The 24,346-nt window shown below is 36.5% G+C and overlaps 1 protein-coding gene across 3 annotated transcripts in view; it reads left to right on the top strand.

Moving 5' to 3' along the window:
• Window positions 1–24,346, top strand: part of slc38a4 (solute carrier family 38 member 4) — an 87,393-nt gene that overhangs the window by 15,881 nt on the left and 47,166 nt on the right. For 2 of the 3 annotated variants that reach the window (XM_033990222.2, XM_033990221.2), the window contains exons 2-16: window positions 2,086–2,289; window positions 3,506–3,605; window positions 4,410–4,525; window positions 5,956–6,029; window positions 6,129–6,221; window positions 6,402–6,483; window positions 6,562–6,644; window positions 7,933–7,991; window positions 8,542–8,787; window positions 10,538–10,617; window positions 11,677–11,777; window positions 11,876–12,000; window positions 19,159–19,303; window positions 20,002–20,099; window positions 20,601–24,147. In XM_033990222.2, coding sequence (XP_033846113.1) covers window positions 2,168–2,289; window positions 3,506–3,605; window positions 4,410–4,525; window positions 5,956–6,029; window positions 6,129–6,221; window positions 6,402–6,483; window positions 6,562–6,644; window positions 7,933–7,991; window positions 8,542–8,787; window positions 10,538–10,617; window positions 11,677–11,777; window positions 11,876–12,000; window positions 19,159–19,303; window positions 20,002–20,099; window positions 20,601–20,705 — 1,629 coding nt within the window. In that variant the 5' untranslated portion in view covers window positions 2,086–2,167 and the 3' untranslated portion in view covers window positions 20,706–24,147. Of the gene's footprint in view, window positions 1–2,085; window positions 2,290–3,505; window positions 3,606–4,409; window positions 4,526–5,955; window positions 6,030–6,128; window positions 6,222–6,401; window positions 6,484–6,561; window positions 6,645–7,932; window positions 7,992–8,541; window positions 8,788–10,537; window positions 10,618–11,676; window positions 11,778–11,875; window positions 12,001–19,158; window positions 19,304–20,001; window positions 20,100–20,600; window positions 24,148–24,346 lie in introns of those variants that run through there. The other variant, XM_055231737.1, reaches the window with a different exon arrangement.

Below are 24,346 nucleotides of genomic sequence, written 5' to 3'. Positions count from 1 at the left end.
CCACTGAATCTGTAACTGCTTGGTCATAACAGAGTTTTACCTAACATTTAGAAAACCCATTTACTATGATGAGGCCTCCTACACTTAACACATCACATTTGAATTTGTTGTAAGAAGCAAGATTGTTTCGTTGACATTATATTGATGCGAACTTGTCCCAAGCAAACATGTTAACTTTGGGTAACGAACAAAAACATGTATGCTTGTTTGCAAAGGGTGTCTCCCTTTGCAAACAAGCATACACATTTTTAGTTGGCCATAATACCTTGCATGTATTAAACCATATAGTGCCTGTGATGTTATGGACATCTTTTTCTACACTCATCACACCAGCCTTATTGCTAAAGTCTTCAGCCTTGATCCTTATCTGATACCACGATAACATGAAAGGTTTGTGATAGCAGGAAAGACTTATATATATATATATATATATATATATATATATATATATATATATATATATATATATAGCTATAAGTTGATGATATATATATATATATATATATATATATATATATATATATATATATATATATATATATATATATATATATATATATATATATATATATATATATATATATATATATATATATATATATATATATATATATATATATATATATCATCATCATCATATCATGGGGCATTTTTGTCCATAAAAAACATGCATTCCCTATAATAATGTGACTTAATGCGGTCGGACAGAGTGAGCCTCTTGGCAGAGTAAAAGTGTTTGTCCCTTGCACCTTGTAGACTGGCCAATACAGTTAATCTGTATGGACGTGCTTCCATAGTGATGTGTTTAATCCCACTGGCACAATGTCCATGAGCAGCTGTTGATACGTGGATGAAACAAGTCAATCAAGTTTTTATGTAACTCTACAATGACTTAAGGTTTTTATGTACAGTGAAGCTTAATAGGTTTATATTAAAATAAATGAGTAATAAAACTAAATGATAAATCAAATGTCGACAGTGCCTGAAGCTTGGTGCTCTCTCAGGACCCACCAGGCATCAAAGCCTGGTGGGTCCTGTACCAGTTTACACAAATATCGTGTGCAAAATCATGTTTTATTAGTTTTTGCAAGTTGCTATCCTGATCAGTAATAGATATTCTAATCTGACATGTGCTTTTCTAATTTACAAAGTGATTTTACATTGTTATGCATTTGTGATAAATATTTTGTCTTGACTCCCAGTAGTAGAAAATATATTGTTTCTTAAGAGGACAAAAATAATTGCTTAATAAAACAAAAACAGTATAATGTGTATTTACAGAAAAATATTTATTGATGTCCATGCTATGCTCCAACCCTAACCCTAACCCTAACCCTAACCCTAACCAAAGGTATAGTTGTATCATAGCTGCATTTCAAGGTAACTCTCTGTATCTCCCCCCACATCTAAACATTGACAATGTCCAGAAATATCAATATACGTGACACCATTTTGCTAAAATATGTTCTTCGTCAAGGCTGGCAGATAAGAACAAGACAATACACGTCTGCAGCTGTCATCTGCTCTGTTTCCACTGAATTGAAAACACAAATGCACAAGTCCAAGTGGAACTTTAAAACTATAAAACTCTCCAAGCACCATTATAATAGATTGTTTTCTGTAAACAGGCCTTAACCAGGTCTATAAAAGGAGTGCACTAACTAAAATATAAACAAAATCAGACAAACCTGGGATTTAGAGTGGTCATGATATTAACATTTCAGACTTGATTTTTAAGGAAGAAAAAGGCTATTCAGAAAAGATCCAGTTCTGTCCTATTTTTGTGATCTTTTTTCAGTATGTATAAAGGTCCAAATAATCTAGTTGTGTATCTGGGTATAAATGTTTTGACAACCTTACAGGGAATAAACCATTAATATGATCAAGTTTTAAACAAACTAAGCCAGAACTATGCTAAAACCAAACTAGGACAAAACTCATGTGTGACCAAGGTCTAAGTTAGTGCAGAGTGAAAGTAATATCTGTCAAAAGAACTTGCATTAAATAAAGTCTTAACCAGGGATTTCTGGTTCTAAAAAAAAATTGTTTAATTATTTATGTTTTTTTTTTTTGTTTGTTTTATAGCTAATCAAGCTGTCCCCGGTTTGTGGATCTTCTGCTCTTCCGCCCTGTGACTGTTGAAGATTGTCCCTGTGTTGTTGCCGTCATGCCGGGCGTCGTGGACCGAATGGAGCTGAAGAAAGTATCCACTCTGGATGATGACAGTCAAGACAGTCTGGATGACCACTACCCCGACCCCATAGACTCTGAGAAGGCCACCATCAGCAGGTAAGAGCGCCACAATACATGCTGCAAATACTGTATGTAGTACTCGAGTTTGAATTGAAATTGAAATTGCAGTTTGAGTTAACATAATCATCAAATCATCAAGGTAAGGTAACAATTAAATAACAATCAAGGTAACAATTATTCTGTTCCTAGAATATCGTAATTGATTAAAAGCCTGAAAAGTCTGTACAATGTTGGACTGAAGCTGGGTGGGGCTGCTTTGTATCACACGTGTCATGACAAGCCCAATTTGATTACATTTTTGTCCCAGCTAATACTCTTTGATCATATCCAAATGGCAGAAAAGGTGGTTATTTTCCACTAGAACACGCCCTCGTGACCTTAAATAGTGAAACTAGCACACACCAGCCTCATTCTGCTCATCAGATAACAATGTAAAAGTGCACCGTCTGACACTGTTTAGACCACAAACATGACGTACCTATCGGTTTTCACTAAACATTCTACCACTCTTTTTAAGATCTAACTAGTTTGAAAGTGTGATGTAGATGTTAATGGTTGGAAAAATCTAACCTAATCTAGACAGTATTGCTATTGCTCTGCTGTTACTGCTATTACTGCATCTGGTACCACAACCTGCCGAAATTTTAACTAAATGGTCACATTTTTATATAGCCTTCAAGCGCTTTACATCAAGGAACCACTCACCCATTCACACACATATTCATACACCACTGTGCGCAGACAATAGGAGCGAGTTGGATTAAGTGTCTTGCCCAAGGACACAACAACAGTATTATTTTGTAGGAGCTGGAATTGCACAGCCAACCTGTGGGTCAGTGGATCTGACTGCTCAACCAATGATGTTTTATGTAGAAAGTGGAATTTGAACCGCCAACCTTCAGATCAGTGGACAAACACCATCTGAGATACTTTTGCCGCATTAATAACTTATTATTAGCCTAACTGTAATTTGAATGGTCACAAATGCTGAAGGGATTCATCTGTTTAGGTAATATGCAAAACATATTCTAAAGTGCATATCTTAAGTGCATATCTTAAGAAGTTAATATTTGCATCAAAATGTTAATGCACCTGGGCAAATAACATATTTATAAGAGCAGTTATGCTTCTTCAAATTCACAGTTAGAAAATCTTCTAAAATAGCCCTAAGCCTTTTGTCCATATAATGCATATTTGCTTGGTTTATTTGACATTCGTACATATGTGGACTCCTCTGTCTTTCCTATTGCAGCAGTCAGTATCTGGATGACAACGAGGATGCAGAGAGTCAGAAGTTTCTGTCAAATGGACTCATGAAGAAGAAGAAGTACGAGGAGTACCATGAAGAATATGTGAGTGAACATCGATAACACGTGCATAGATCAAAGTGTATAGACAGATAAAATCATGGTGTATTTATTTAACAGATATTGTGCAACACTGACTAGACAACTGGAGTTTTTTTTGTGTCATTTGGCGAACAGAGAGGCATTTAGAGGCGTTATATACATATTTTCATAGCAATGCAGAAAAAAGACAAAACCAAGCTGCATTTTTGTTTGGGATATGCACTTAACAGAATTCTAAGTGAGATTGAAATCCCGTCTTTCTAATCATCAATGATACTGTTGGGTCTTTTTAATCAAGAGGGCCACATTCAATATTGCCAGTAAAAGCATGTGGTTTAGAGTAAAGTTAAAAGTTTGGAGGAAGAAATTGTACTGGTTTTGCATTAAATGGTTCTGATGAAAGTTTATGTTTAGGGTATTAAAGCTATCTTTATTTGTTTTTAATGATTTTAGGAGCATTTTAATGAAAAGACATTGTCCAAATAATATGAAAATACGCAACAGGCAGGAGAAACATCATATTGTACATGATATTAATTAATACTAAATATTAAGTACCCGCAAAAATGTCAAAAGATTTGGAAGACATTAAATATGAGAAATAAATTACACAGAAAGGAATTTAAACAATAAATGAAAGGGAGTGTATTCCAACTTTATGGGAACATGGGTGTTAGCTAAGTTAGTCAAAATTCACATCCAAATCTAATGTGATTTATGAGCTTAATAAATGTAGTAGCCAGACTGTTGTTTTGATGCACATAATGAAGCTTTGACTCACCAGTTCTGTGCATTTGGTTTGAACAGCATCCTGGACACGCCTCCTTCGGCATGTCCGTCTTCAACCTCAGTAACGCAATCATGGGCAGCGGTATACTGGGACTGTCCTACGCCATGGCCAACACTGGCATCATACTCTTCACGTGAGTTCAAAAATAAATATTATAAGCATTTTTACACTTGGATTATATACAGTAGCGTCAGTCACATTAAAATGCGTAAGTGACAGCAGCCACTTAGGAGAACTGTGTGATTTTTTTTCCTCAACTTAAAGTCCTCATGTGGTTTATCTATCTTGAATATACAGTTGTTTTATTATTTTTTTATCTTCTCTGGAAACTCATTGATAATTGAAGTTTCATTATGTAACTTTTTTAGTAGAGGTCTGTCACCATCTTGCTTTTGTGGAGATGTCATGTCATCATGGCATTAAACTGTATCTTATTCAACTAGATATTTTTATTGCTAAAAACAAAAACAAAACAAAAAACTTGAAAACATGCATTCTTACTGCAAGCAGGATCGCCTCTCCACAGATCTGACCAGTAACTTGACCTTCCTGGTACCTCTTTATGGAAAAATATAAATTTTATGGTGTACTGTGGAACATTGCAGGCCAAGCAGCATATCCAAACAGAGTAGAGCTTCCATTAGAAAAGTTACATAAAATAATCTTATATTGTACTTACAGGGCAAATATAGTTGAAGTTGCAGGAAGATTAAACTTGTGTTGACAAAATCTATTAAAATAAAGACACTGGGACTAAATGGGGTCACACAAACAGACAGTTAAAGGGCTAGCTATCTGTTTACAGTATATCCACCATCACCTGGGAAACAGACAAGTTGCTCTAAATATTTGAACTACTGTAGCCTTTGCCCTGGGTTTTTTTTTTTTTATGTCAGGTCAGTCTGTCCTATCTCGGCATGTGCCCATCTTCCAGTCCCCACCCCCACACACCTCCTCGTATAACCCCCTCTACTTGACCCCTCCTGGACTGCCAGTGTTACAGTCACTGGCCTAAAAATACTGACCTACGATATCCGGTTAGGTTAGGATGACAAGTGGAAATATACCAGACGAATGGGCGTCATCAGAGGGTAAGATAACGGAAGGCCCAAGTTTGATTGGCTATTTGTGTTTGTAAATTTTGAGTGAAAGCTGCAAAATGTGTCTGGTCTTGTCTAAGTAATACAACGCCCCCTACTGAGAACTACTAAAATTAACCCTTACTGTTAAAAGTTAAGCTTATTATTGGTACTAGACTTCAGGGCGTCATAAATCTTACTTAAAAATATAGAGACAGCTGTGCCCTGTCAAATCAAAGTTATTAATATTACAAGCGGTGGAATTCCTTTCTTTTTTTATGTAATATTATTTTCCATGATATTAAAAGGTTTTTTTTATCCGTAGGGTTTAGAGAGTTGATAAAATAGCACCATTGAAATAAAAATGACCTATTTACTGTTCTTCTCATATATATATATCTTTTAAACAGTTAAACGTACTGAAAATGGCATCTATAAACTGGAAACTTAAGCCATGAATATAACAGTTTACTTCTGTCTGCAGTGTCCTATTGATTGCAGTGGCCATTCTCTCACTCTACTCTGTGCACCTCCTGCTGATGACTTCTAAAGAAGGAGGTCTGTATTGAACCACATTTAAAAATCTATGTTTACTCTTTAACATTTAGCATTATTGTCATGTTTTAAGTTGCTATCTCTCCCTTACTGTCTTTCCAGGCTCACTAATCTATGAAAAGCTGGGGGAGAGAGCTTTCGGATGGCCAGGAAAAATGGCAGCGTTTGGCTCGATTATAATGCAGAACATAGGAGGTGAGAAGCCAGTGTTTTTTATTTTATTTTTGGGGTGTTAATCTTTTCCTTATGGGGGTCCACAATGTCCCTTATATACCCTTCATAGCATAAAGTAAACAATCCTGACAATTGAATATTACGATGGTCATAAACGTCTTCTAGTTTATGGCTAATAAACATATAACTTTTGTCTTTTAGCCATGTCAAGCTACCTCTTCATTGTGAAATATGAGTTACCAGAAGTCATCCGAGCATTTTTAGGACTGGAGGAAATCTCTGGGTAATTCTCCACACTGCTGTATTTGCACTTTCTTAAGCAGCTAAAACATCAAGTTAACATAAATTCATATTTTCACAGTGAATGGTACATGAATGGAAACTACCTGGTGGTGTTTGTGTCTATCGGCATCATTCTACCTTTGGCCATGTTGAAAAACCTCGGTAAGAAACCACTTTGTGCCTCGTCCCATATGCGATCACTTTGTTTGCTAATATATTTTGTCAACACAGTATATTTGCTGATAAAAATCAATGAAAGTTATGTATAAGTTATGAGCGAAGACGAGAATGATGTACAGCTATTTTTGATGACAGTTAAAATTAAATAAACAAAAAACGCCTATAAACTCAGCATTCAATTAACATTCTTCTGTGGATGAAAGTGTAGTACGGATCCAAAATAAATGTACATATTCTAAAGCTAAAAATAATGATTAAAACTAAAACCACATAAAAAAAGGTAGGTCAGTTGGTAGAGTGTTTGTCCATTGATCTGATGGTTGTCAATTCGAATCCCACTCTCAACATAAGCATAAACGGTTGAGCGGGCGGCGGTGCGATTCCAGCTTCCACAAATGAATGCTGTCATTGTGTCCATGGGCAAGACACTTAACGCACCTCACCCCTAGTGTCTGCGTACAATGTTGTATGGGTATGTGTGTGAATGGGTGAGCGGTTCCTTCATGTAAATCGTTTTTGAGTGCCTTGAAAGTGGAAAAGCGCTTAATGGTTAATAAAAATTTAACCATTAACCGGCAAATCCTCCAGCCAAATGCATCTACTGTATGTTCTTATAGACCACGAGTAATGCTACACTCTGGGCCTTACTCAGCTTTGGCAACTCTTGGTGACAAGTAACTCAAGACGTCTGTTGGAGCCTAGAGTCACATGAAAAGCGTGATTTATTTTGATGCAGTATTATGTAATTACAACAGTTTATGTGCAGTTAGCAACAAAAAGGGGCATTCATTTGCTTTAAACTTGCAATTGGGAGAAGTTTATTCAACACACCCATGCATTTTAAACTGGCTGCAAAGTAAACATATAAATAAGCACCTACGTCAATGCTTGAAGCGAAAGGGAGCGTGCATTTTCTGTACATTTGTTCGTGCAAAAGTAGCATTACCTTAAATGACCTCTGTATCAGTTCATTACTGTAATATCTAGAGCTTAAGTTACTGCTAACCCCTCTGCTTTTTGTTGCACTATTTTTGAAATGTGGGTCATGACCACGAATAGGTGTCATAGATCCCAATAAGACTGTAATTCAGATGACAGCAGAAGATAGAGCCCATAGAGGAAAAGTACCAGGAGGTCACATTGATTTCCTTAATAATAAACAATTCATAACAAAATATTTGAATGGTGAAATGTACTCAAAATGGTGTCTATAAACTGGAAGTTGAAAATTTGCGAATATATTCATTTTGATTTCATTATCTGTCTGCAGGTTACTTGGGCTATACCAGCGGATTCTCATTGACATGCATGGTGTTCTTTCTGGGAGTGGTGAGTTGAAGTATTAATGCTACTTATTTTAACCACACAACACTTATAAAAAAATGTGTCTGTTTTTAAAAGCACTAATGGATCCAAACTATGACACATTAAGGCTAATGTCTTCATGTGTCATTAAATAAGGATTAAGAGACAATGACATATTACCAGGTGCATTACATTCTCTTATACTAATACATATTAAATAAACTTGATTATTTAATATTAGTTGTCATTCCAATTACATGAAGAAACATAAATCAGGTGTTAATTTCAGACACTTTTACCAATTTTTTTTAAACTTAATTTCTTGGTCCACTACTTTGTACTTTCTACTTGAATAATATTATTTTGAAGTTGTTCTCTTGCCCTTGATTTTAATTAATAATTACGATTGACTGATGATTCACTTGTTTGAAGACACATTACAGCTGTTGTAGGATGACTTCAGCTTGAGTTTCTGTCACTATACTTTACTAAACACAAGCTAAAACAAGGCTATAAAAACCCATTTCCTCATAACTCCAGCAGTATAGTTACCATAGGCTTTGTTGTTGTCTAGGTGATCTATAAGAAGACTCAGGTTCCGTGCCCTCTGCCGTACCTCTACCACAGCTCGGCCAACTTCAGTTCAAACATTTCGGACATGCACAGTTATAACAGCACGGGGCTAATGGACTTCTCCAGAGCCGATGTGTCCCCTGTGCACAGTACCCCAGATGCCCACCACACCACTGGGATACAGTTCGAACCACATCCTGATGCAGAGGAGATGTGCACACCCAAATACTTCATCTTCAACTCGCAGGTAAAGAATTGTTCATAAAGGTCATTGGTCATTCATAGGTTTCAGAATTATACAAAATTATGAAGGTAGCCATAGAAAAAGATCATACCGAGACAACTGAGGGATTACACAGACCGTTGTCATAGTGATTAGCAACTTAAAACTAAATATTGCATCATCTGAATGGATAAAAGTCCTAAAAATGTTACACAAAACTCATGAATACAAGCATTTATCTTAATTGTGGAGGTTTGAGTACTTGTCTTGCTAAATTTGCATTGTGGGTGAAATTTGACCACTATATAACCAAAATGGTCTAGAATTCAGCCACATATAAAAGCATATCTGAATAGTGCATAAAGGGAAACATGTATTTGAAGCCATAAAAGTACATCATTAAACTGGCAATTACCTAATTAGCTATATGGGGAAATGATGCAGATATAAAAGCAAAACTAACATTTAGAACTACTGAACCTGTTTAGTTGGTTTTAGAACAGTACAAATTCATCTGCACCGCAATGGTTAGAGAATTATTATTATTATTATTACTGCATTTTGACTTATGCAACTTAGGTTTATCCTGAAAAAGTAAAATAAAATAAAATAATACAAATACGTGGTAAAACGCCCTTAGGTGTGGTTACGTTCAGTGAATGGGCGTATAGTCGTACTTTCCCACAAGACTTAATTGATAGTAAACTTATATACTTTTAGTCAGTTCTGCTAAAAGACAATTCGAGTTAATAGCCCAACCCATAATAATATACCTATCAAAATTGCAAAACACTACAACCTCTGAATGGATGCATGGTATACACAATAGTAAACAGAAGCCATAGGAACACAGTGTTGTAACATTGTCCTATACGCATGAATGAGAATCTCCCACACACAGCCCCAAAAGGAATGTCCTGTGTTTGTCTTGACTTGTTTGACCAGGGCGAGGCATTTAAGGCACATTTTTGGTGTCTGACCTATTCACTCTGTAGTAATAAAAACGAAACAAAACAAAACTGCACTTCAGAGAGACCTGTAATGAACTCAAATGTGCTTAAATCACATCTTAATGAACACAAATTTATATTCTATTTTCATTCATTAGGCATGCACTTCTTATTTTTTTTCTAATGCCTATGTCACAACCACTAACCAACCTTAACCCGAAACTTTGCCCATCAGGATTATAAAAGGACTAAAATAGACTAAAGCAGGTCCAGACCAGATCCAAACCTGCCTAAACCAAGACTCCAAAAACACAAGTATTTTTGTTGAACTCACATGCTTACTTTCACAGATGCTATTTACCTGCCATGCAACCTACCTAGATTCAGGGAGATTTTTTTAGTTACAGTAACATTCTTCCTGGACAAGTGATAAATCATTCAAATCAGTAATGACTGATTTGTGGATAACTAGTGACAGTGCGTGTCTTTTGTACCATACCATTTTCGAGGAATGCTACAGTGCTAGTTTGTGCTGGAATATTTGACAGTAGCACTCTGTTGCTAAGTAACAGTAATTTCTCTTGTTGGGGTAAAATTGCCTCGTGGTGGGTTCAAATTATTATAATTAATTATAACATCTGTCTGAAGAGGTACAAGAAGCTGACAACAGCATGGAAACTATTTGAATGATTGACTGAGAAAAAAAAAAAACAACAAACAAAAAACAAAAAAACAATGAAAATTCTCCTTTAATTGAAATACTTATAATAAGATAATTGTATTTTGTATCTAAGTTTCTAAAATATGTTATTGTCTTGTTTCAGACGGCCTACACTGTCCCCATCCTGGCCTTTGCTTTTGTGTGTCATCCAGAGGTGCTGCCTATCTACAGTGAGCTCAAAGAGTGAGTATACAAAGTCAATGTATAATGTAGTATGTGCAAAAAAACAAACTACACAGCAAAAACAGCACAGTGTCCTTGGGCAAGACACTTCTGCCATATTGATTGCTTGATTACTTGATTACTTTAGACTGGACTCTAGGGAGCAATGGTTTAAATAAGAAATGACTTAATAAAAGGCAGACATCAAAGGGAAAGAATAAAAACAAGCTATATGCTGATATCTAAAATTGCCTGTACAAGCAGTAATTTTGGCCATGTATATTTGAAACAACAAATACTTTTTAGTAGTGTCTTAAACTTTTAAACAATAAAATATATTAAAGGTTCTATATTAAGCAAAATTGTCTCTTTTAGCTTTTAGCCATGTTAGAATGTTGTTACCTCAGCAAAAACATACCTGAAGTTGTATTTTGTTTAATTCATGCACTTCTGAGAAATCCTACATTATTGGTTTGTCGACATCTCTAAAGCTCAAAATGCTCTATTCCCCCTTCTGATGTCATCAATCAGCAGTTTTCAAGTTAACAGCTTAACTTTTACCTTTTGTTCAGTGGAGATAAGCAATTCCAGGGCTGAAATTATCCAAATGATCCTAGTGAAGGTTTACGGAGTTTAAACACAGCGGAGCACTTCCTACATTACCTCATGACATCACAAGGAGTGTTTTCTATCTGAGAGAAGAAATATGCTGCATGTGTGTGTTAAACATGTGTGAATGAAACTGAACACAACTCCAGGTATGTTTTTGGTGAGGAGACATTCTAACAAAGATCAGAAAATAGCGTAATGTGGGCCCTTTAAAGAATCTCGAGTGTGCTTACTTAAAGAAAACTGCCCCGATTTTAAAGTGTTTTGCAGTGAATGCTTAGTTACTCACTTAGTCTGAAACTATAAACAACCATAGTGCGTCAACGTCACTTCTCCCACTTCTCGTTGTTTATTCATACCACTTCACTTTGAGCTTTGGCGTCAACCCACTCCAGAAATCAGCTTTTAAGTCTTTCTTTTTTAAATAAACAAAAATAAACTTGCTGTCTGAATGCTGTGTTGTTTTTGCAGTCGCAGCAGGAAAAAGATGCAGAATGTCTCAAACCTGTCCATCTTGGCTATGCTGATCATGTACATGCTGTCCGCCCTGTTTGGATACCTCACCTTTTATGGTAAGACCCTGTTGGAATATTTTGACACTTTCTGGCTGTTTCATCACTCTTCGCTGCATACATTTGAATTTTAATGGAACAAATCCTATGTTTTGCAGAAAATGTAGAGGCAGAGCTGCTCCATACATTTACAAAGGTCTATAAATTTGATACGATGTTGCTTTTGGTGCGTTTGGCCGTACTGACTGCAGTGACCCTGACTGTGCCGATTGTTCTTTTTCCGGTAAGTATTACACTGTGTAACCTTGTCTTCTTGTCTCCGAACACATGCATTCTTACGGTGTGTCCCAAAAAGTGCTTGCCCATGATGCGGAGGGATAGGATTAGAAATTAGTAGATTATCGGGGCAGCTTATTTTAATAGTTTTGGAAGTAAATGTTTGCAGGTTGAGTTGGTGTTATTGTGTACAGATGAGGGATAGTGAATAAATAGGTGGAAGGATGCTGAGGTTGTAGCTGCTAGACTGGACCCTAGAGGAAACCCATGTAGGAAATAAGATCAATATCAAACAAAAACAAGTGCTGCATTAAAGTTGTCCACCAGCTGTTTGTTTTCTAAATGAAGACTAGCTCTGAGGATATAGAGGATATAGAATATATGTACTGGACTGGGTTGGAGCAGTCGCCAACAGTTTAATGGACATGAAATTTGCCTTGTCGTCCTCTGTTGACATTCGTGTTACGTTTTCTGCCTCTCCTTGCTCTTACGTCACTGCTGTCAATATGCAAACCACATAAAATACAACAGCCGCCAATGTGAACTAGGAAATTTAACGGCACAAGCAACCAGGTATTCTGAAACCTATGTTTAGTCATTTTCATCACAAACCAAAATGTTGAATATATAAAATTTGACTATTTATAGGAATAAAATTGCAAGAGGTTTTTAGGTTCCTACATTAGACTAAACAAGACTAACCTAGACTCTCATAGTTCTCATAGCTGACCTTCTCCTCCCATTTTTACATTCCAAAAGCATCACCATAATTGTTTATCAACACAGAACGGCGACGTGCGCAGTACAATTCCTTATTATAGAATACTAGATGCTTTCCTACTATTCCTGGCTGCAAATAGAACTTATGAAAACGTCTGAAATACTTTAAAAACGAGTATTAGTTTGTGTGAAGTTGTACATCCTTTTTTGTTTTACTTCTTTTTATACGTTTCCCATTTTTAAATATAGGCAAGTTCCTCATTCTGGCATTAACCCAAATATTGTCCTTTTAACAGAAGTTTTCGCATGTATTATTCTGTATCGTTCCTCTTTTGACCTTACACACAATGATCCATTCACTCCAGTTGTGAAATCATTTATTTGTTACCACATAGAGTAAAATAGCTTTTTTCAATTATTCCACTTCAAGAATTTTCTACATTATAACATCACCGCCCCTACATACTCCTACAAACTTGCTCAAACCTCTGCAGCACGCCTGTGTTAAACTCCCTCACACTCATTTTTATCATTTGATTGCCCTAGCATTAAAAGAACCCCTTTCCATTTTGCTCGTTTCGTCACGTATTCCCAGTCGTCCGCCACACCTTCTAATTACCCGGGAACTTGTGAAGGCTCTGTTTTCCCGGCAGAAGAGGTCAGAGGTCAAGCTGTCAGTAATGTGTAAACGTCGTGTTACTCTGGTCGCATGCGTGCACATAAATTCACCCTAAAGAGGTGACTGTGCCTTAGCCCCCGTGTTTCAAACCCCATATATGGACATGGGATATATTTAGCATGACCCTTATCTGACAGAACAAAACAGACAGATAGCCAAAGAAAGTGCCGGGATAGATAGTCATTTGTAGTCAGTTCCTTCTCCCTTAGTTTGAGAGAAGGGAGTGAAGAACTAAGTCATTTTGCTTTATGCAGTTGTTTAAAAGTCCTCCTGGATATCCTAACAAAAATGTATCTTAAATTAAACTGTAGAGGTAAAAAGTAACTGTACCCTTTTACCTATGTTTATTACTATTTATGTTGACTATTTCATGTGTTATTTTCAAATGTCTGAGTTTGTAAATGGTAGGTGTGATAATAAGTGATAATAGTGAGAAATTATATGTAAAAAAAAAAAAAAAAAAAAGTACTATAGAAGAAGTGGTAAGCTATAGAAATACAACTAGACTACTTAGACTACTTTTAAGAACATATTTCAAAAGTAGTAGTAGTAGTAGTAATAGTAGTTGATCCTATACAACTACATTAAACTTATTAAGGATGTATTAAGTGCATTCAGCAATATAACTGTTGAGTAAGTAAGTAAACTAGAAACTAGAACATAATAATGACGTATTTAAAGTGACTAAAAAGTCTAAACCATATTTGAGCCAGTACTTTGTTCACACATTGCAAGATTCGAGTTTTTGATGTAGTAATATACAAAGACACCACTGGATGGCGCCAGAGTCCAGACAGTGACAGATAAACCCTGACAGAGAATAATGCAGCAGAGACTCGTGATAGATGTGAATGACACAGCACCAAGCTCTCTTAGCCTATTAATAATTCATACAATAAAAGATCACAGCATATGCAGCATGACACATGCTTTTGTCCCTTTCTTGTGGCTACAGTAGTTTGACAAGTTTAAGTAATAAAACCTAAACGTTACTTTAAGGTGGTGGTTTCATATGATCTCTGTAAGACGTGGTGATTATTTTAATATTTGAATGTTTAAAATGCTGTCTTATAATATACATAATATATTGGAATCTCTTATAAATCCCTATAGGAGCTGTTTTTCATACCCCAAGTTTCTTGCTCATGGATTTTATTTTCTCGCTTATTGGTGCCATTTTGAGGACTTTTCACCATTCAAATGATGATCTTCTTTTGACTTTGGCCCATCAATAAGCAAACAGACTTATTTACAGTTCATTTTTCACTCTGACATTTTGTCCACACAAGTTGTCCTCCTTTGTTTGATATTGTGAGGATTGACGCGCCAGTTCTTTTAGTGGTGGGAACAGGAGCTGCAGTGGAAGTTTACAGACACAGATACATCACAATGGAAAAGTCAGGCGTGGATGTGGAGGGAGAGATAAAGAGGAGGAGCCAATCCAGGGGCCGACCTGGGACACTGGCACAAGGATATCTCCTGTTTAGACAAAGATGCCATGTCAGCTAGTGCTGTTAAGACTGTTCACGGTCAAGGCAAATGCACATGAAATCATTATATCTTCATTTCAAATAGTAGTTATTTTTGCATATCTGCTTCTATCTGTTTATAAAGGTTTTAAGATGAACACACTAATGTAGGAAAAGAAAAAAAATAAAACGCTTAAACCTTGTTAATATGTGATGATTAGGATAAGCCCTTCTGCCTGGCTGACAAACTATGATCTTAGACACTAACGGTAAAGGTGACTCATCAGCTGGTCGGATTTTGATGATGCAGAGCGGCAGTTTTAATTGATTGCTTGAAAGTGGCTTCATATTGATCAAAATCCAAGGCAAGATGCCGTTATCTTGACAGGAGGATAAACTGTAGGCTATATGTGGAGTATGTGAGGGGGATAGTCTGGCATTTTTAGGAGAATTGTAAACTTGAAATTGTAAGTTTTCAATTGTGTTTTAGAATACACTGAAGCATATCATTCACCGTAGCTACTAACGACATACTTAACCAATATTAAAGCATATGTAATCAAATTCTCAACACTCAGATTTCACTACACGACTATAACCTTACATTGTCACCTTCAGTTCTCTTTGACATTTACCTCTGTCCTGGACTCCCTTTGCCCTTCATTTAGTTAAAGAGGAGCTCGACCTTCTGTAGGAGATTAAAGTAGCACTGTAGTGTCCTTGGCTCCTGTATATGTGTGTGCGCTTGTGCAGTGACGTGAAGACAGATGCGTAGAGGCCACACCGGGCTTTGGCAGGATACAGCGCATAATGAAAGGCTTTACATGGAGTCAGACATGGCCCAGTTCTCAGGCTCTGAGTAGCCAACCAGTCTATACTAAAAACACAACCACTACTATGTCCCAGATCACAAGGTTAAGGTGGTCTGGATTGTCCCAGTTGGAAAGTTTGTCCTCTGCATATGACCCATTGTGACCCATTGTGACCCATCCTCAGTGAGAGACCAATGCAGTGCCCATGGACTCCTCTCAGAGAGTCCAGGACCAAGTTGAAGGATTATCCTATAAAAGTTTTAGGTTAATTTCTGTGAGATTACTAAATTAAATTAGCTTGTTTGATTGGTAAGAATCTGATGACTTGCTTGTCTTCACGGACCTGCTATTGCTTTTGAGTTGAATGTCCCACAGTATGGCACTATCTTCTATTTTTACTTCTATCTAACTTCTATCTGGCATTTATTCAATTAGTGTGTCAAAAATACTCTCTCCGCAAGCTATAACTTGGCTCTGTGGCATCATCTGCTAGTTTTAATGAAGATGCAAGTTAATGCTATACTGTGGAACATTCCAGGCAAACCACAATAGTCTTGGTGGTTAAAGCAAGTTGCCCATAAAATGTTTGTAGTTTGACTTCTGTTCCGACCATTGCATGGAGTTTTTATGGCTTTTCCTAATGATTTCAGCTTTCAACATAATACTATATCCTTATTTACATTATGAACTGTAACAATAGAGATGAGAGCCTGCGGTATGACTGAGCCTCCTCTAGGCCACTCATAGACTTTTCAGGAGATTATATGCACTCTGCCCCTTGATTTATATCCTTCTTAGGTATATTTTGAGTGTCTTATTGTGGTTTGGTATGACCATCTGTAGATATTTCTGCAGTCAGTTTCATTTCACTCTCTTTGTTTCAATATCAGTGTGCTGCAGAGATTGCAAACCAGCCAGACAATTTCTCTCTTTACTCTCACAATGAGTGTACAGTCTTTGAAACAAGAAAAAGTTGTTGCATCATATAAATGCAGTAGGTTAAGTGTCTCAGAGGTTTAAACTATGAAGTGTGCATGTCTTACATTGCTTGAGAGTTCAGTAAATGAATTGTAAATTTTTAATATTTGGGATTTTTTTTTAGCATAGGATAATGTCTACCTTTTAATTATTGCAATATCAAAAATACAAACACCAGCTGCAAGAGCCAATAACAGCAATTCAAATTTTGTATTCCGTTGCTATAGTTCCTTTCTTTTTAGTTTCAGAAATATATTAGTTTAGGACATCGAGTCTATTTGTTTTAGCTTATTCTTCTTATATGCTTATGTAATGCAACAGCCGCAGCAGTGAGGACCTCCTTGTATACATTGTTTGAACCCGTCACAACATAACCCTGCTCAGGGGTGTCCTGGCTGCACTGGTTCAGTCCGGGTCAGACCAGCTGGCTCTGGTCCCTGTCCTGCTTCTGTGTTAGCTTCTATTTGTATGTGTTTGTCAAGGCCTTCAGGCACCAGCCAAATATGTGCAAATACCACCCAGCGCACACCAAAGCAACTCCCATCTCACAACTCCACACCGAATAGTTTAAACCCTTCTCGTGAAATGTCCCACTCAAACCTAACTTTTCCATTCACTAATTATGTAACTTGGCACGGTGGACAAGTTGTACAAGTTTTCTGTAAGCTATGAGCTCTTAAATATTGTCATGGCTCCAAGAAACCTGTGGCGGAGTTCATTGGCAGGAGTAGTACTGGAGATGGTCCTGGGATAGTGGGGTCCTTGGGTTCAGCTTGACAGCGCAGAAAATCCACTAGAAGTGACTTTATGTGCCCTGATCTGCTGGTACTGCTAGGCTTTAAATCTAAAGGTAATAAGGGCAGGCATGTGATCCAGCAGCACCAGTAGAGAATCCTCGAAAGCTCCGTATCTAAGTGTGGTAAAGTTCAAATGCGCTAAGTACTGGAGTATAGTTTTTCACAATAACTGGAATGCCCTAGGAGCCAGTTCAATAGCCACGATTTTTGATTACTTCATTTTGTGTTAAGTAGAACTATGAAGAAGAACTATCATTTGGAACATACAGTACTTTTGGATTATATTTGAACTTATTATCTTATTTATATCCAGCAGTAAGCTATTTCCATGTGGGGCTAATCACAATGTAAAGAGAATAGTATTTATTTTGACAAGCTAAACATGCTGAATAGTGGCCTCTTTTCTATCGCATATTGTAGTTTAAAATTACACAGAAAACTTGATTTTACTGGAATAGCTCTAAATAATTATTCAGCTATGGATCATTTTTGTAAAGGCCTCCTGTAATGTTGTTTTAAATGGTCAGGCCAAATTGAGAGAGCTTATTGTCTAAAAGAGGTTTGGCAGTCTCTTAACCAATAATTAATACTACTCAGTTCTACTTATTGCTACTTCAGTTGTCAATCTAGAGTAGTTATGCATTAGTTGTGACTGGCGCACCTGCCAGCTAAAAGAGGAAGTCAAAGTGGCTGACGGGAAAAACCTCTCTTAACTAGAACAAACAATTAATGTTAACGCCACACCTCCCCCAAACATCCGGTTCTGCCTGTCACTACACCCCAGCTGATGCAACTACACAGCTCTGTTGCACTCGAGGAGTTAATCACATGACTGTGAACAAGCTCCGCCTACTTGAACCTCTAGTGGTCAAGCTTTCACCTGATACCTGAGACCTTTCCCCTAGTAAGGACTTAAACTGCTACAGGCGTCTTATAGGGCACAATAAAGCCAGTCAGCCTTGGCCTTGAAGGAAAGATAATTTTCAGTCTGGAGCAAGTTGTGGGAATGAGATTTTGTGTTAGTTTCAGTTACTAAATTAACCGTGGAATTGAACTTTACACCATGTAATTCATTTAACCTATTAAAGAAATTGTATCTAATTGAAAATATCTAATTGGGTTACTGCAAATGCCCCAGTTTACATGAGAAAGAAATAACTGCTTGTACAGTATGTCAGACTGTATTTAATCCAAGCATAGTATCCATTGAAATGTAGTTTATAGACTTAACATAGTGCAGGTCAAAATGTAAGTAAAGCAGCTATATAGAGAGACAACTGCTAAGGTTCTCTATCCAGTCACTGACAGCACATATACAGCTGATATTGTTGTTGTTGTCGTTGTTATTAGCAAAAGCAATTTTCACATTACAAGTAAATTTGGATTTTGTTTCTATTGCACTTGCTTAAGGTTAATATTGTTAAAATGCATTGCCCATTTAGATTTGCTTTGTATGCATAATAAGTAAAAACACTAACATTTACATCTTAAAACAAAAAACAAACAAACTGAGCACACTTTTAAGAATATTATGACATGTTAACTTCCCTAATCAGTCATAAAATCCCCATACAAGTTTCCACACTGCGAAATACTGAAATATTTGGATACATTTTAGTCCACAAATTCAACAACATCCAAAAGTATACTGTTTTTCTTGTCTACATTTGTATGTGCTGAAATTAAATGTGAACACTTTGCTGTCCTCAGATCCGTTCGTCCATCACCACTCTTCTGTTCAGTGGCCGTGAGTTCAGTTGGATCAGACACATGCTCATCGCTGCTGGGATCCTGGCCTTCAACAACCTCTTGGTCATCTTTGTGCCAACCATCAGGGACATCTTTGGCTTCATCGGTGAGTCTTGTTCCTTTATAGCCAATCTTTATGCTAATAGTGATTATAAATGTCTTGGTTTCTTATATTTTGTTTGAGGAGACTGTCTGGATTTTTGTATTTACACACAATATTATTAGTTCTGCATTATAGTTATAGTTTGAGCTCAATCTGGTTCAGACAAATGTAAATCCACCTGATGGTTTAGTGTGTATAAGATATATCTAGCACACAATTTGATAAAATAAGATGAACATGGTGGCTTTACATCACAGTGAAGACCAATGACATTTTCGACCTCAAAGACCTGGATGGTAATTTTTCAATATCTTTTATTTGTTGCCATATTGCATTTGATGATATCACAGTATTGATTATTTGTGAGCACACACTGAAGCAGTATAAAGTATATAAATGGAAGTTTTGAAGGAACAAGTTAAGAGCTTAAAGTGCCTGTGTCAGCTGTGCAGTCGCGTGAGCTTTTTATTGCCAGTGGACGTTTCTATGACAACAGGCCAATTCTAATCTGTGCCTGGCAGTTTATGAAGAGAAATGCTACAAATGATCATCACCAGCTTTTACTCAGTGTCCTTCAGCGACAAGATAATGTAATCAAAGTGCCACTGTATCTGTCATAACCAAAATATGGTATTACAATCAAACAGTGTCTATTTATTATCTGTCTCATTACACTGACCAGTTACCTTCTTGTCATTTAGGGGCCTCTGCTGCCACAATGCTCATCTTTATTTTACCTTCTGCCTTCTACCTGCGCCTGGTCAAGTCAAAACCTATGAGCTCACCGCAAAAAATTGGGGTAAGAGTTTAAAAATGAATAAAAAATTTCAGACAACTTATACTTATTACTTTTTTATGACCTCATTTTAATATGGTATACATTGAAGGTTTCCCTAAATAAAAGTTTAAAAGTGCAGTTATGTGCATGTCTACATTTGCTGCAGAATATCTAGCTGCACTAAAATAAAAATAAAGCTTCCTGTAGCAATACATGAAAGTAATAACAGTAGGTATTTGCAGTATTGCTACTTCAACAGCTACTACAATATACAACATAAATTACTGCTACTAACAGGATTACATTTGTTTTACCATTACAATAACATTAATATTCTCATACCTGCCATGTAAATACTAAGATATATAAGCAAATCGCTGTACCTTTTGCCCTATTCTAAACATGGTGTTAATTCTAATACCTTGTACATGTGCCTTAGTCTTTTTCTCACTTTATATTTGTTAAACATTGCGTACCCTCCAGTCTAACCATTTGGGGCCTGTGTCTGTCCTCTCTCCACAGGCGGCCATCTTCCTCGTGGTGGGAGTCATCTTCATGATTGGCAGCTTGTCCCTCATTGTTCTCGACTGGGTGCACAACCCACCAGGTTCTGGCGGCAGTCACTAAAAACAAACAGTTTTACTGAAAACTCGAACCGTGCAGCGAAAACCAATCACCTCTTTTTTTGGAGTAAGCCCTGTTATTCTCTATGGGGAGGATAGCAGCTTTGTCTTTTCTACATTAAACATGGTTACAGTATTGACTCATATGCTGCAGTGGGAAGACATCAACACATATCACTGGAGGAATACTAAAACTTTCTTTGTTGCTGCGAAGTACAGGATGTGAAATAATTGAACCATCCCTATAGAGGGAGGGAGACATCCAACATGGCATCTGTACCACCAAGAAGGCATCATGATTGAACAAGGTTAGCTATGAAGAGACAGTGGCACCAGTGACCATACCTCCTGTGCACTTGAAGACACTTGGAAATGATGTAATGTCCATTGAGACAAAAACAAAGCACTTCTTAGCGTTGGCTTCCACTTTGAACGTGAAGTGGAGCAGCCAATCACAAAGCAATCAACTTCATATATGCGGTTGGTCCGTTAGGCCTACCCAAAAATAATCAGTTTATTATAAGGCTGGAATCCTCTTATCAAGGGGATAGATTGTGCACATTATAGATATCCCAGTATTACTATGACACAGAAATCCGTCAATATGAATGTACAGCATGCTAGATAGTGGATAGTCTCCATACTGCCTTTTTAACCGAACAATGAACCAACGTTTTTTAATAAGTGATTTTGATTGGCTTTGCATTACTTCCCCCCCAAAAAATGTTAGCCTAATTTATTTAAGTTATCCAAATCAAGTATGACAAATTGATGAATTATTAAAACCAGCTATATGCCATTATCAACACACGAGCCAAGTACAATCACTTCATCTGTGCCATAAAAACCAAGCAGCTTTATAATCCTCAAATGTTCTACTTAAGAATAATTTAGTTTATAAGTGTAGATTTGAATAGTTTTTTCTAACATTTTAGTAGGCCTACATGCATTATTATGTACTCAAAGTGCCTGAATTGAATGTGTCCAAAGTAAAATCGCTAAAAGAGCTTTCTAATTTGAATCAAGTTAAAATCAATTGATAGTCAAAAGATAACAAAATATTACAAGTACTTAATCAACTAAGTAAACAAAATAATTTCCCTTCATTGCAAAAGCCAAATTGTTTTTAAAAAGGGTCAGGGGCACCTCGGTACAGAGCTGATTCAATTCACCTCAAAGTTGATTTAATCATGAGCACAGACTGTTGGGTAATTACAATAAGAACTTTCACTTAAAAGTTTATCGTGTGACAAATTGAAGTTAGTGGATTTTAATCAAGCTAATGCGTGTGCTGAAAAACAGTAGCAGCGTTAGACCTTGTATTGGTTGAGTCCAATTGAGATTCAGAATTACAGCAAATTTATAACAAACTAAGACTGCCTCTAATTCACTGCATCATATACATAAAAGATAATGGTTATATAATATCCATGTATCTGTGTATTGTTTACCACTTTAGTGAGAGCCAGAGCCAGCAAAAAGTCTTCCCTCACCCCAGACACTTCCTCCAGCTCCATCAGGTGATTATCAAGGCATTGTGGCAAATCTACATTTTAGCTAAACAACTTAGAATATGATAACATGTTTTTGAGAGCCACATAGTAAACAATGAAATAATATTACCCCCTGTACCACATTTATACACGTTAGGGTTCACTCTTGTTATACAAAACCTATTATGTGGTGTGCCTTGGGTCAGTTTCCCCCACAGGTAAATATATATTCTGGTGCCTCCTTTCACCTCTCTCTGCCACGTTACATCCCGTGAACACATCCAGCCAAAGTGGACAACCTTTTATAGATCCTTTGTGGATCTATGTACATGAGTCGAATAGATATTTCAAATGAAATAGTGTATTATGTGCATGTTTTTGGATTCAAACTTGGTCTTTTTGGACATTTGTATATGCTCTGTAAATATTATTTTATGGTACACTGACAGTTTGTTTGTGTGGGTTGTAAGGGGTTGTTCAGCCTTATTCAAGTCTTTGGCAATCCACTGTTATGTTTTAGTACATACTATATATATCTATAAATATATTGTGCTTTAGTTTTTGCTCTTGCTGTATGACAGTACTGTTTTCCCTTTCTTTTAAGCTTGTATATTTGTAGAATTATCTATCTATCTATCATTTTACTATTTTTATCTAAGCAGTCTATTTCAAGCTATGATCGTGTTTGTGGGCTCCTCTGACCAAAATTCACTTGAAGTCAAAGTATTTCTTGCAAACAGTGCCATATCACTTTTAAAAGTACAGTAACACTATAAGCTGAGTTCGCATTTCAGTGTAATCGTCAGTGTAATTGTCAATGTAACTAAATGCATGCAAAGTCTCACTCACTGCTGTCATGCAATTGTCGTAAAAGTTTTAGTGGGGTTTACTTGACTTGAGGTATGACTACGTTACTTGAAATGGCTCATTCTCTGATCGCAATGAATGTTTAAAGTAATTTTCATGATTATTCTAAGTGATTATGATTGTAATCCCTGTAACTATATAATGTGGCTTGTTCCTGCTAATTATGGTTGTTTAGATTCTGGTCAGACAATTATACTGCATCTTATAAATTAGTTTTTAAAAATTGTCGACTAAAGTTCAAATTGAATTTGCTCCAAATATATTAGGTTGTTCATGAGTTTTAGAATGATTACAAATAGGACAGCTGATTATCAATCCAAAAAAAGAGTGTATTATGGTAGGAAATTTCTTGATTGGCTTGTTTTTTATTAACTTGAAGGTATTATATTACACTTATTCAGGAATGTGTTTACTGTTTATTTTAACGGCACATAAACGAAGACACATATTATATTAAATGAAATTGTATTCACACCATTGAATTTTGATTGGAGTCAAATACTGTTCAACCCTATGTTAGTCATTTGTCTGAACAGAACCACTTGAGCCACTTGTAATCAACCTTTTGAATGTAATAATCATATAACAGTTAAATTGGTTTTGATAATGCCCATTATAATGATTGTTAGGAAATCTTAATGATCCTATGATTGATTTGCAATTACATAAAATGGGTAATTGAATCTAATTATAAAAATGTATAATGTTGGGTTAAATAGCAGGATGCCACAATGCATGAACCCCAGTTTATATAGACTCAGGTTTTGACCCAAATACCTGTCCCCTTTTTCACCTGTTCTCCCCTTTGCTTGATTGAGCCGAGCTGTACAATACTGTGTATATATGTGGGCATTGGACCTGTGGTTGCGGTCCATAGCCTTCAGTAGACAGTGCTTGTAGAGATAGCTACACACCTGCCTTATTTTTCTATGGAGCCTTGGCCGGGAGGAGCTCGGTCTCCTCTGGATCAGGCTGAACATTCACGTTTGTATTTTGAACCCAATCAAAGGGGATGTTTTTGTATCAGTGACGCTGTTTTGTTATGATGAATACAATTAAAATGTGAAAGAGACGTATGTGTCGCTGTATTGATTTTCACTTGATACATAAATGAACTGTAAGACAATATTTGAGTATTGATGACACCGACTAGTTCACTGTATATAATATAGGATTTTTAAAATGCCAACCAGAATTTCAAGGAAGTGCCAATACCAGAACTAGAGGAAAATAATTCATGAAGAAATTAAGAAATTGCTTTATTTTGAGGGACAGGAAGTTGTCT

Source organism: Periophthalmus magnuspinnatus, chromosome 23 (assembly GCF_009829125.3).
Source record: "Periophthalmus magnuspinnatus isolate fPerMag1 chromosome 23, fPerMag1.2.pri, whole genome shotgun sequence".
In the NCBI taxonomy this organism is placed as follows: Eukaryota; Metazoa; Chordata; class Actinopteri; order Gobiiformes; family Gobiidae; genus Periophthalmus; species Periophthalmus magnuspinnatus.
Note: the sequence above shows the minus strand (reverse complement) of the source record. Positions and strands in the feature narration are given on the sequence as shown.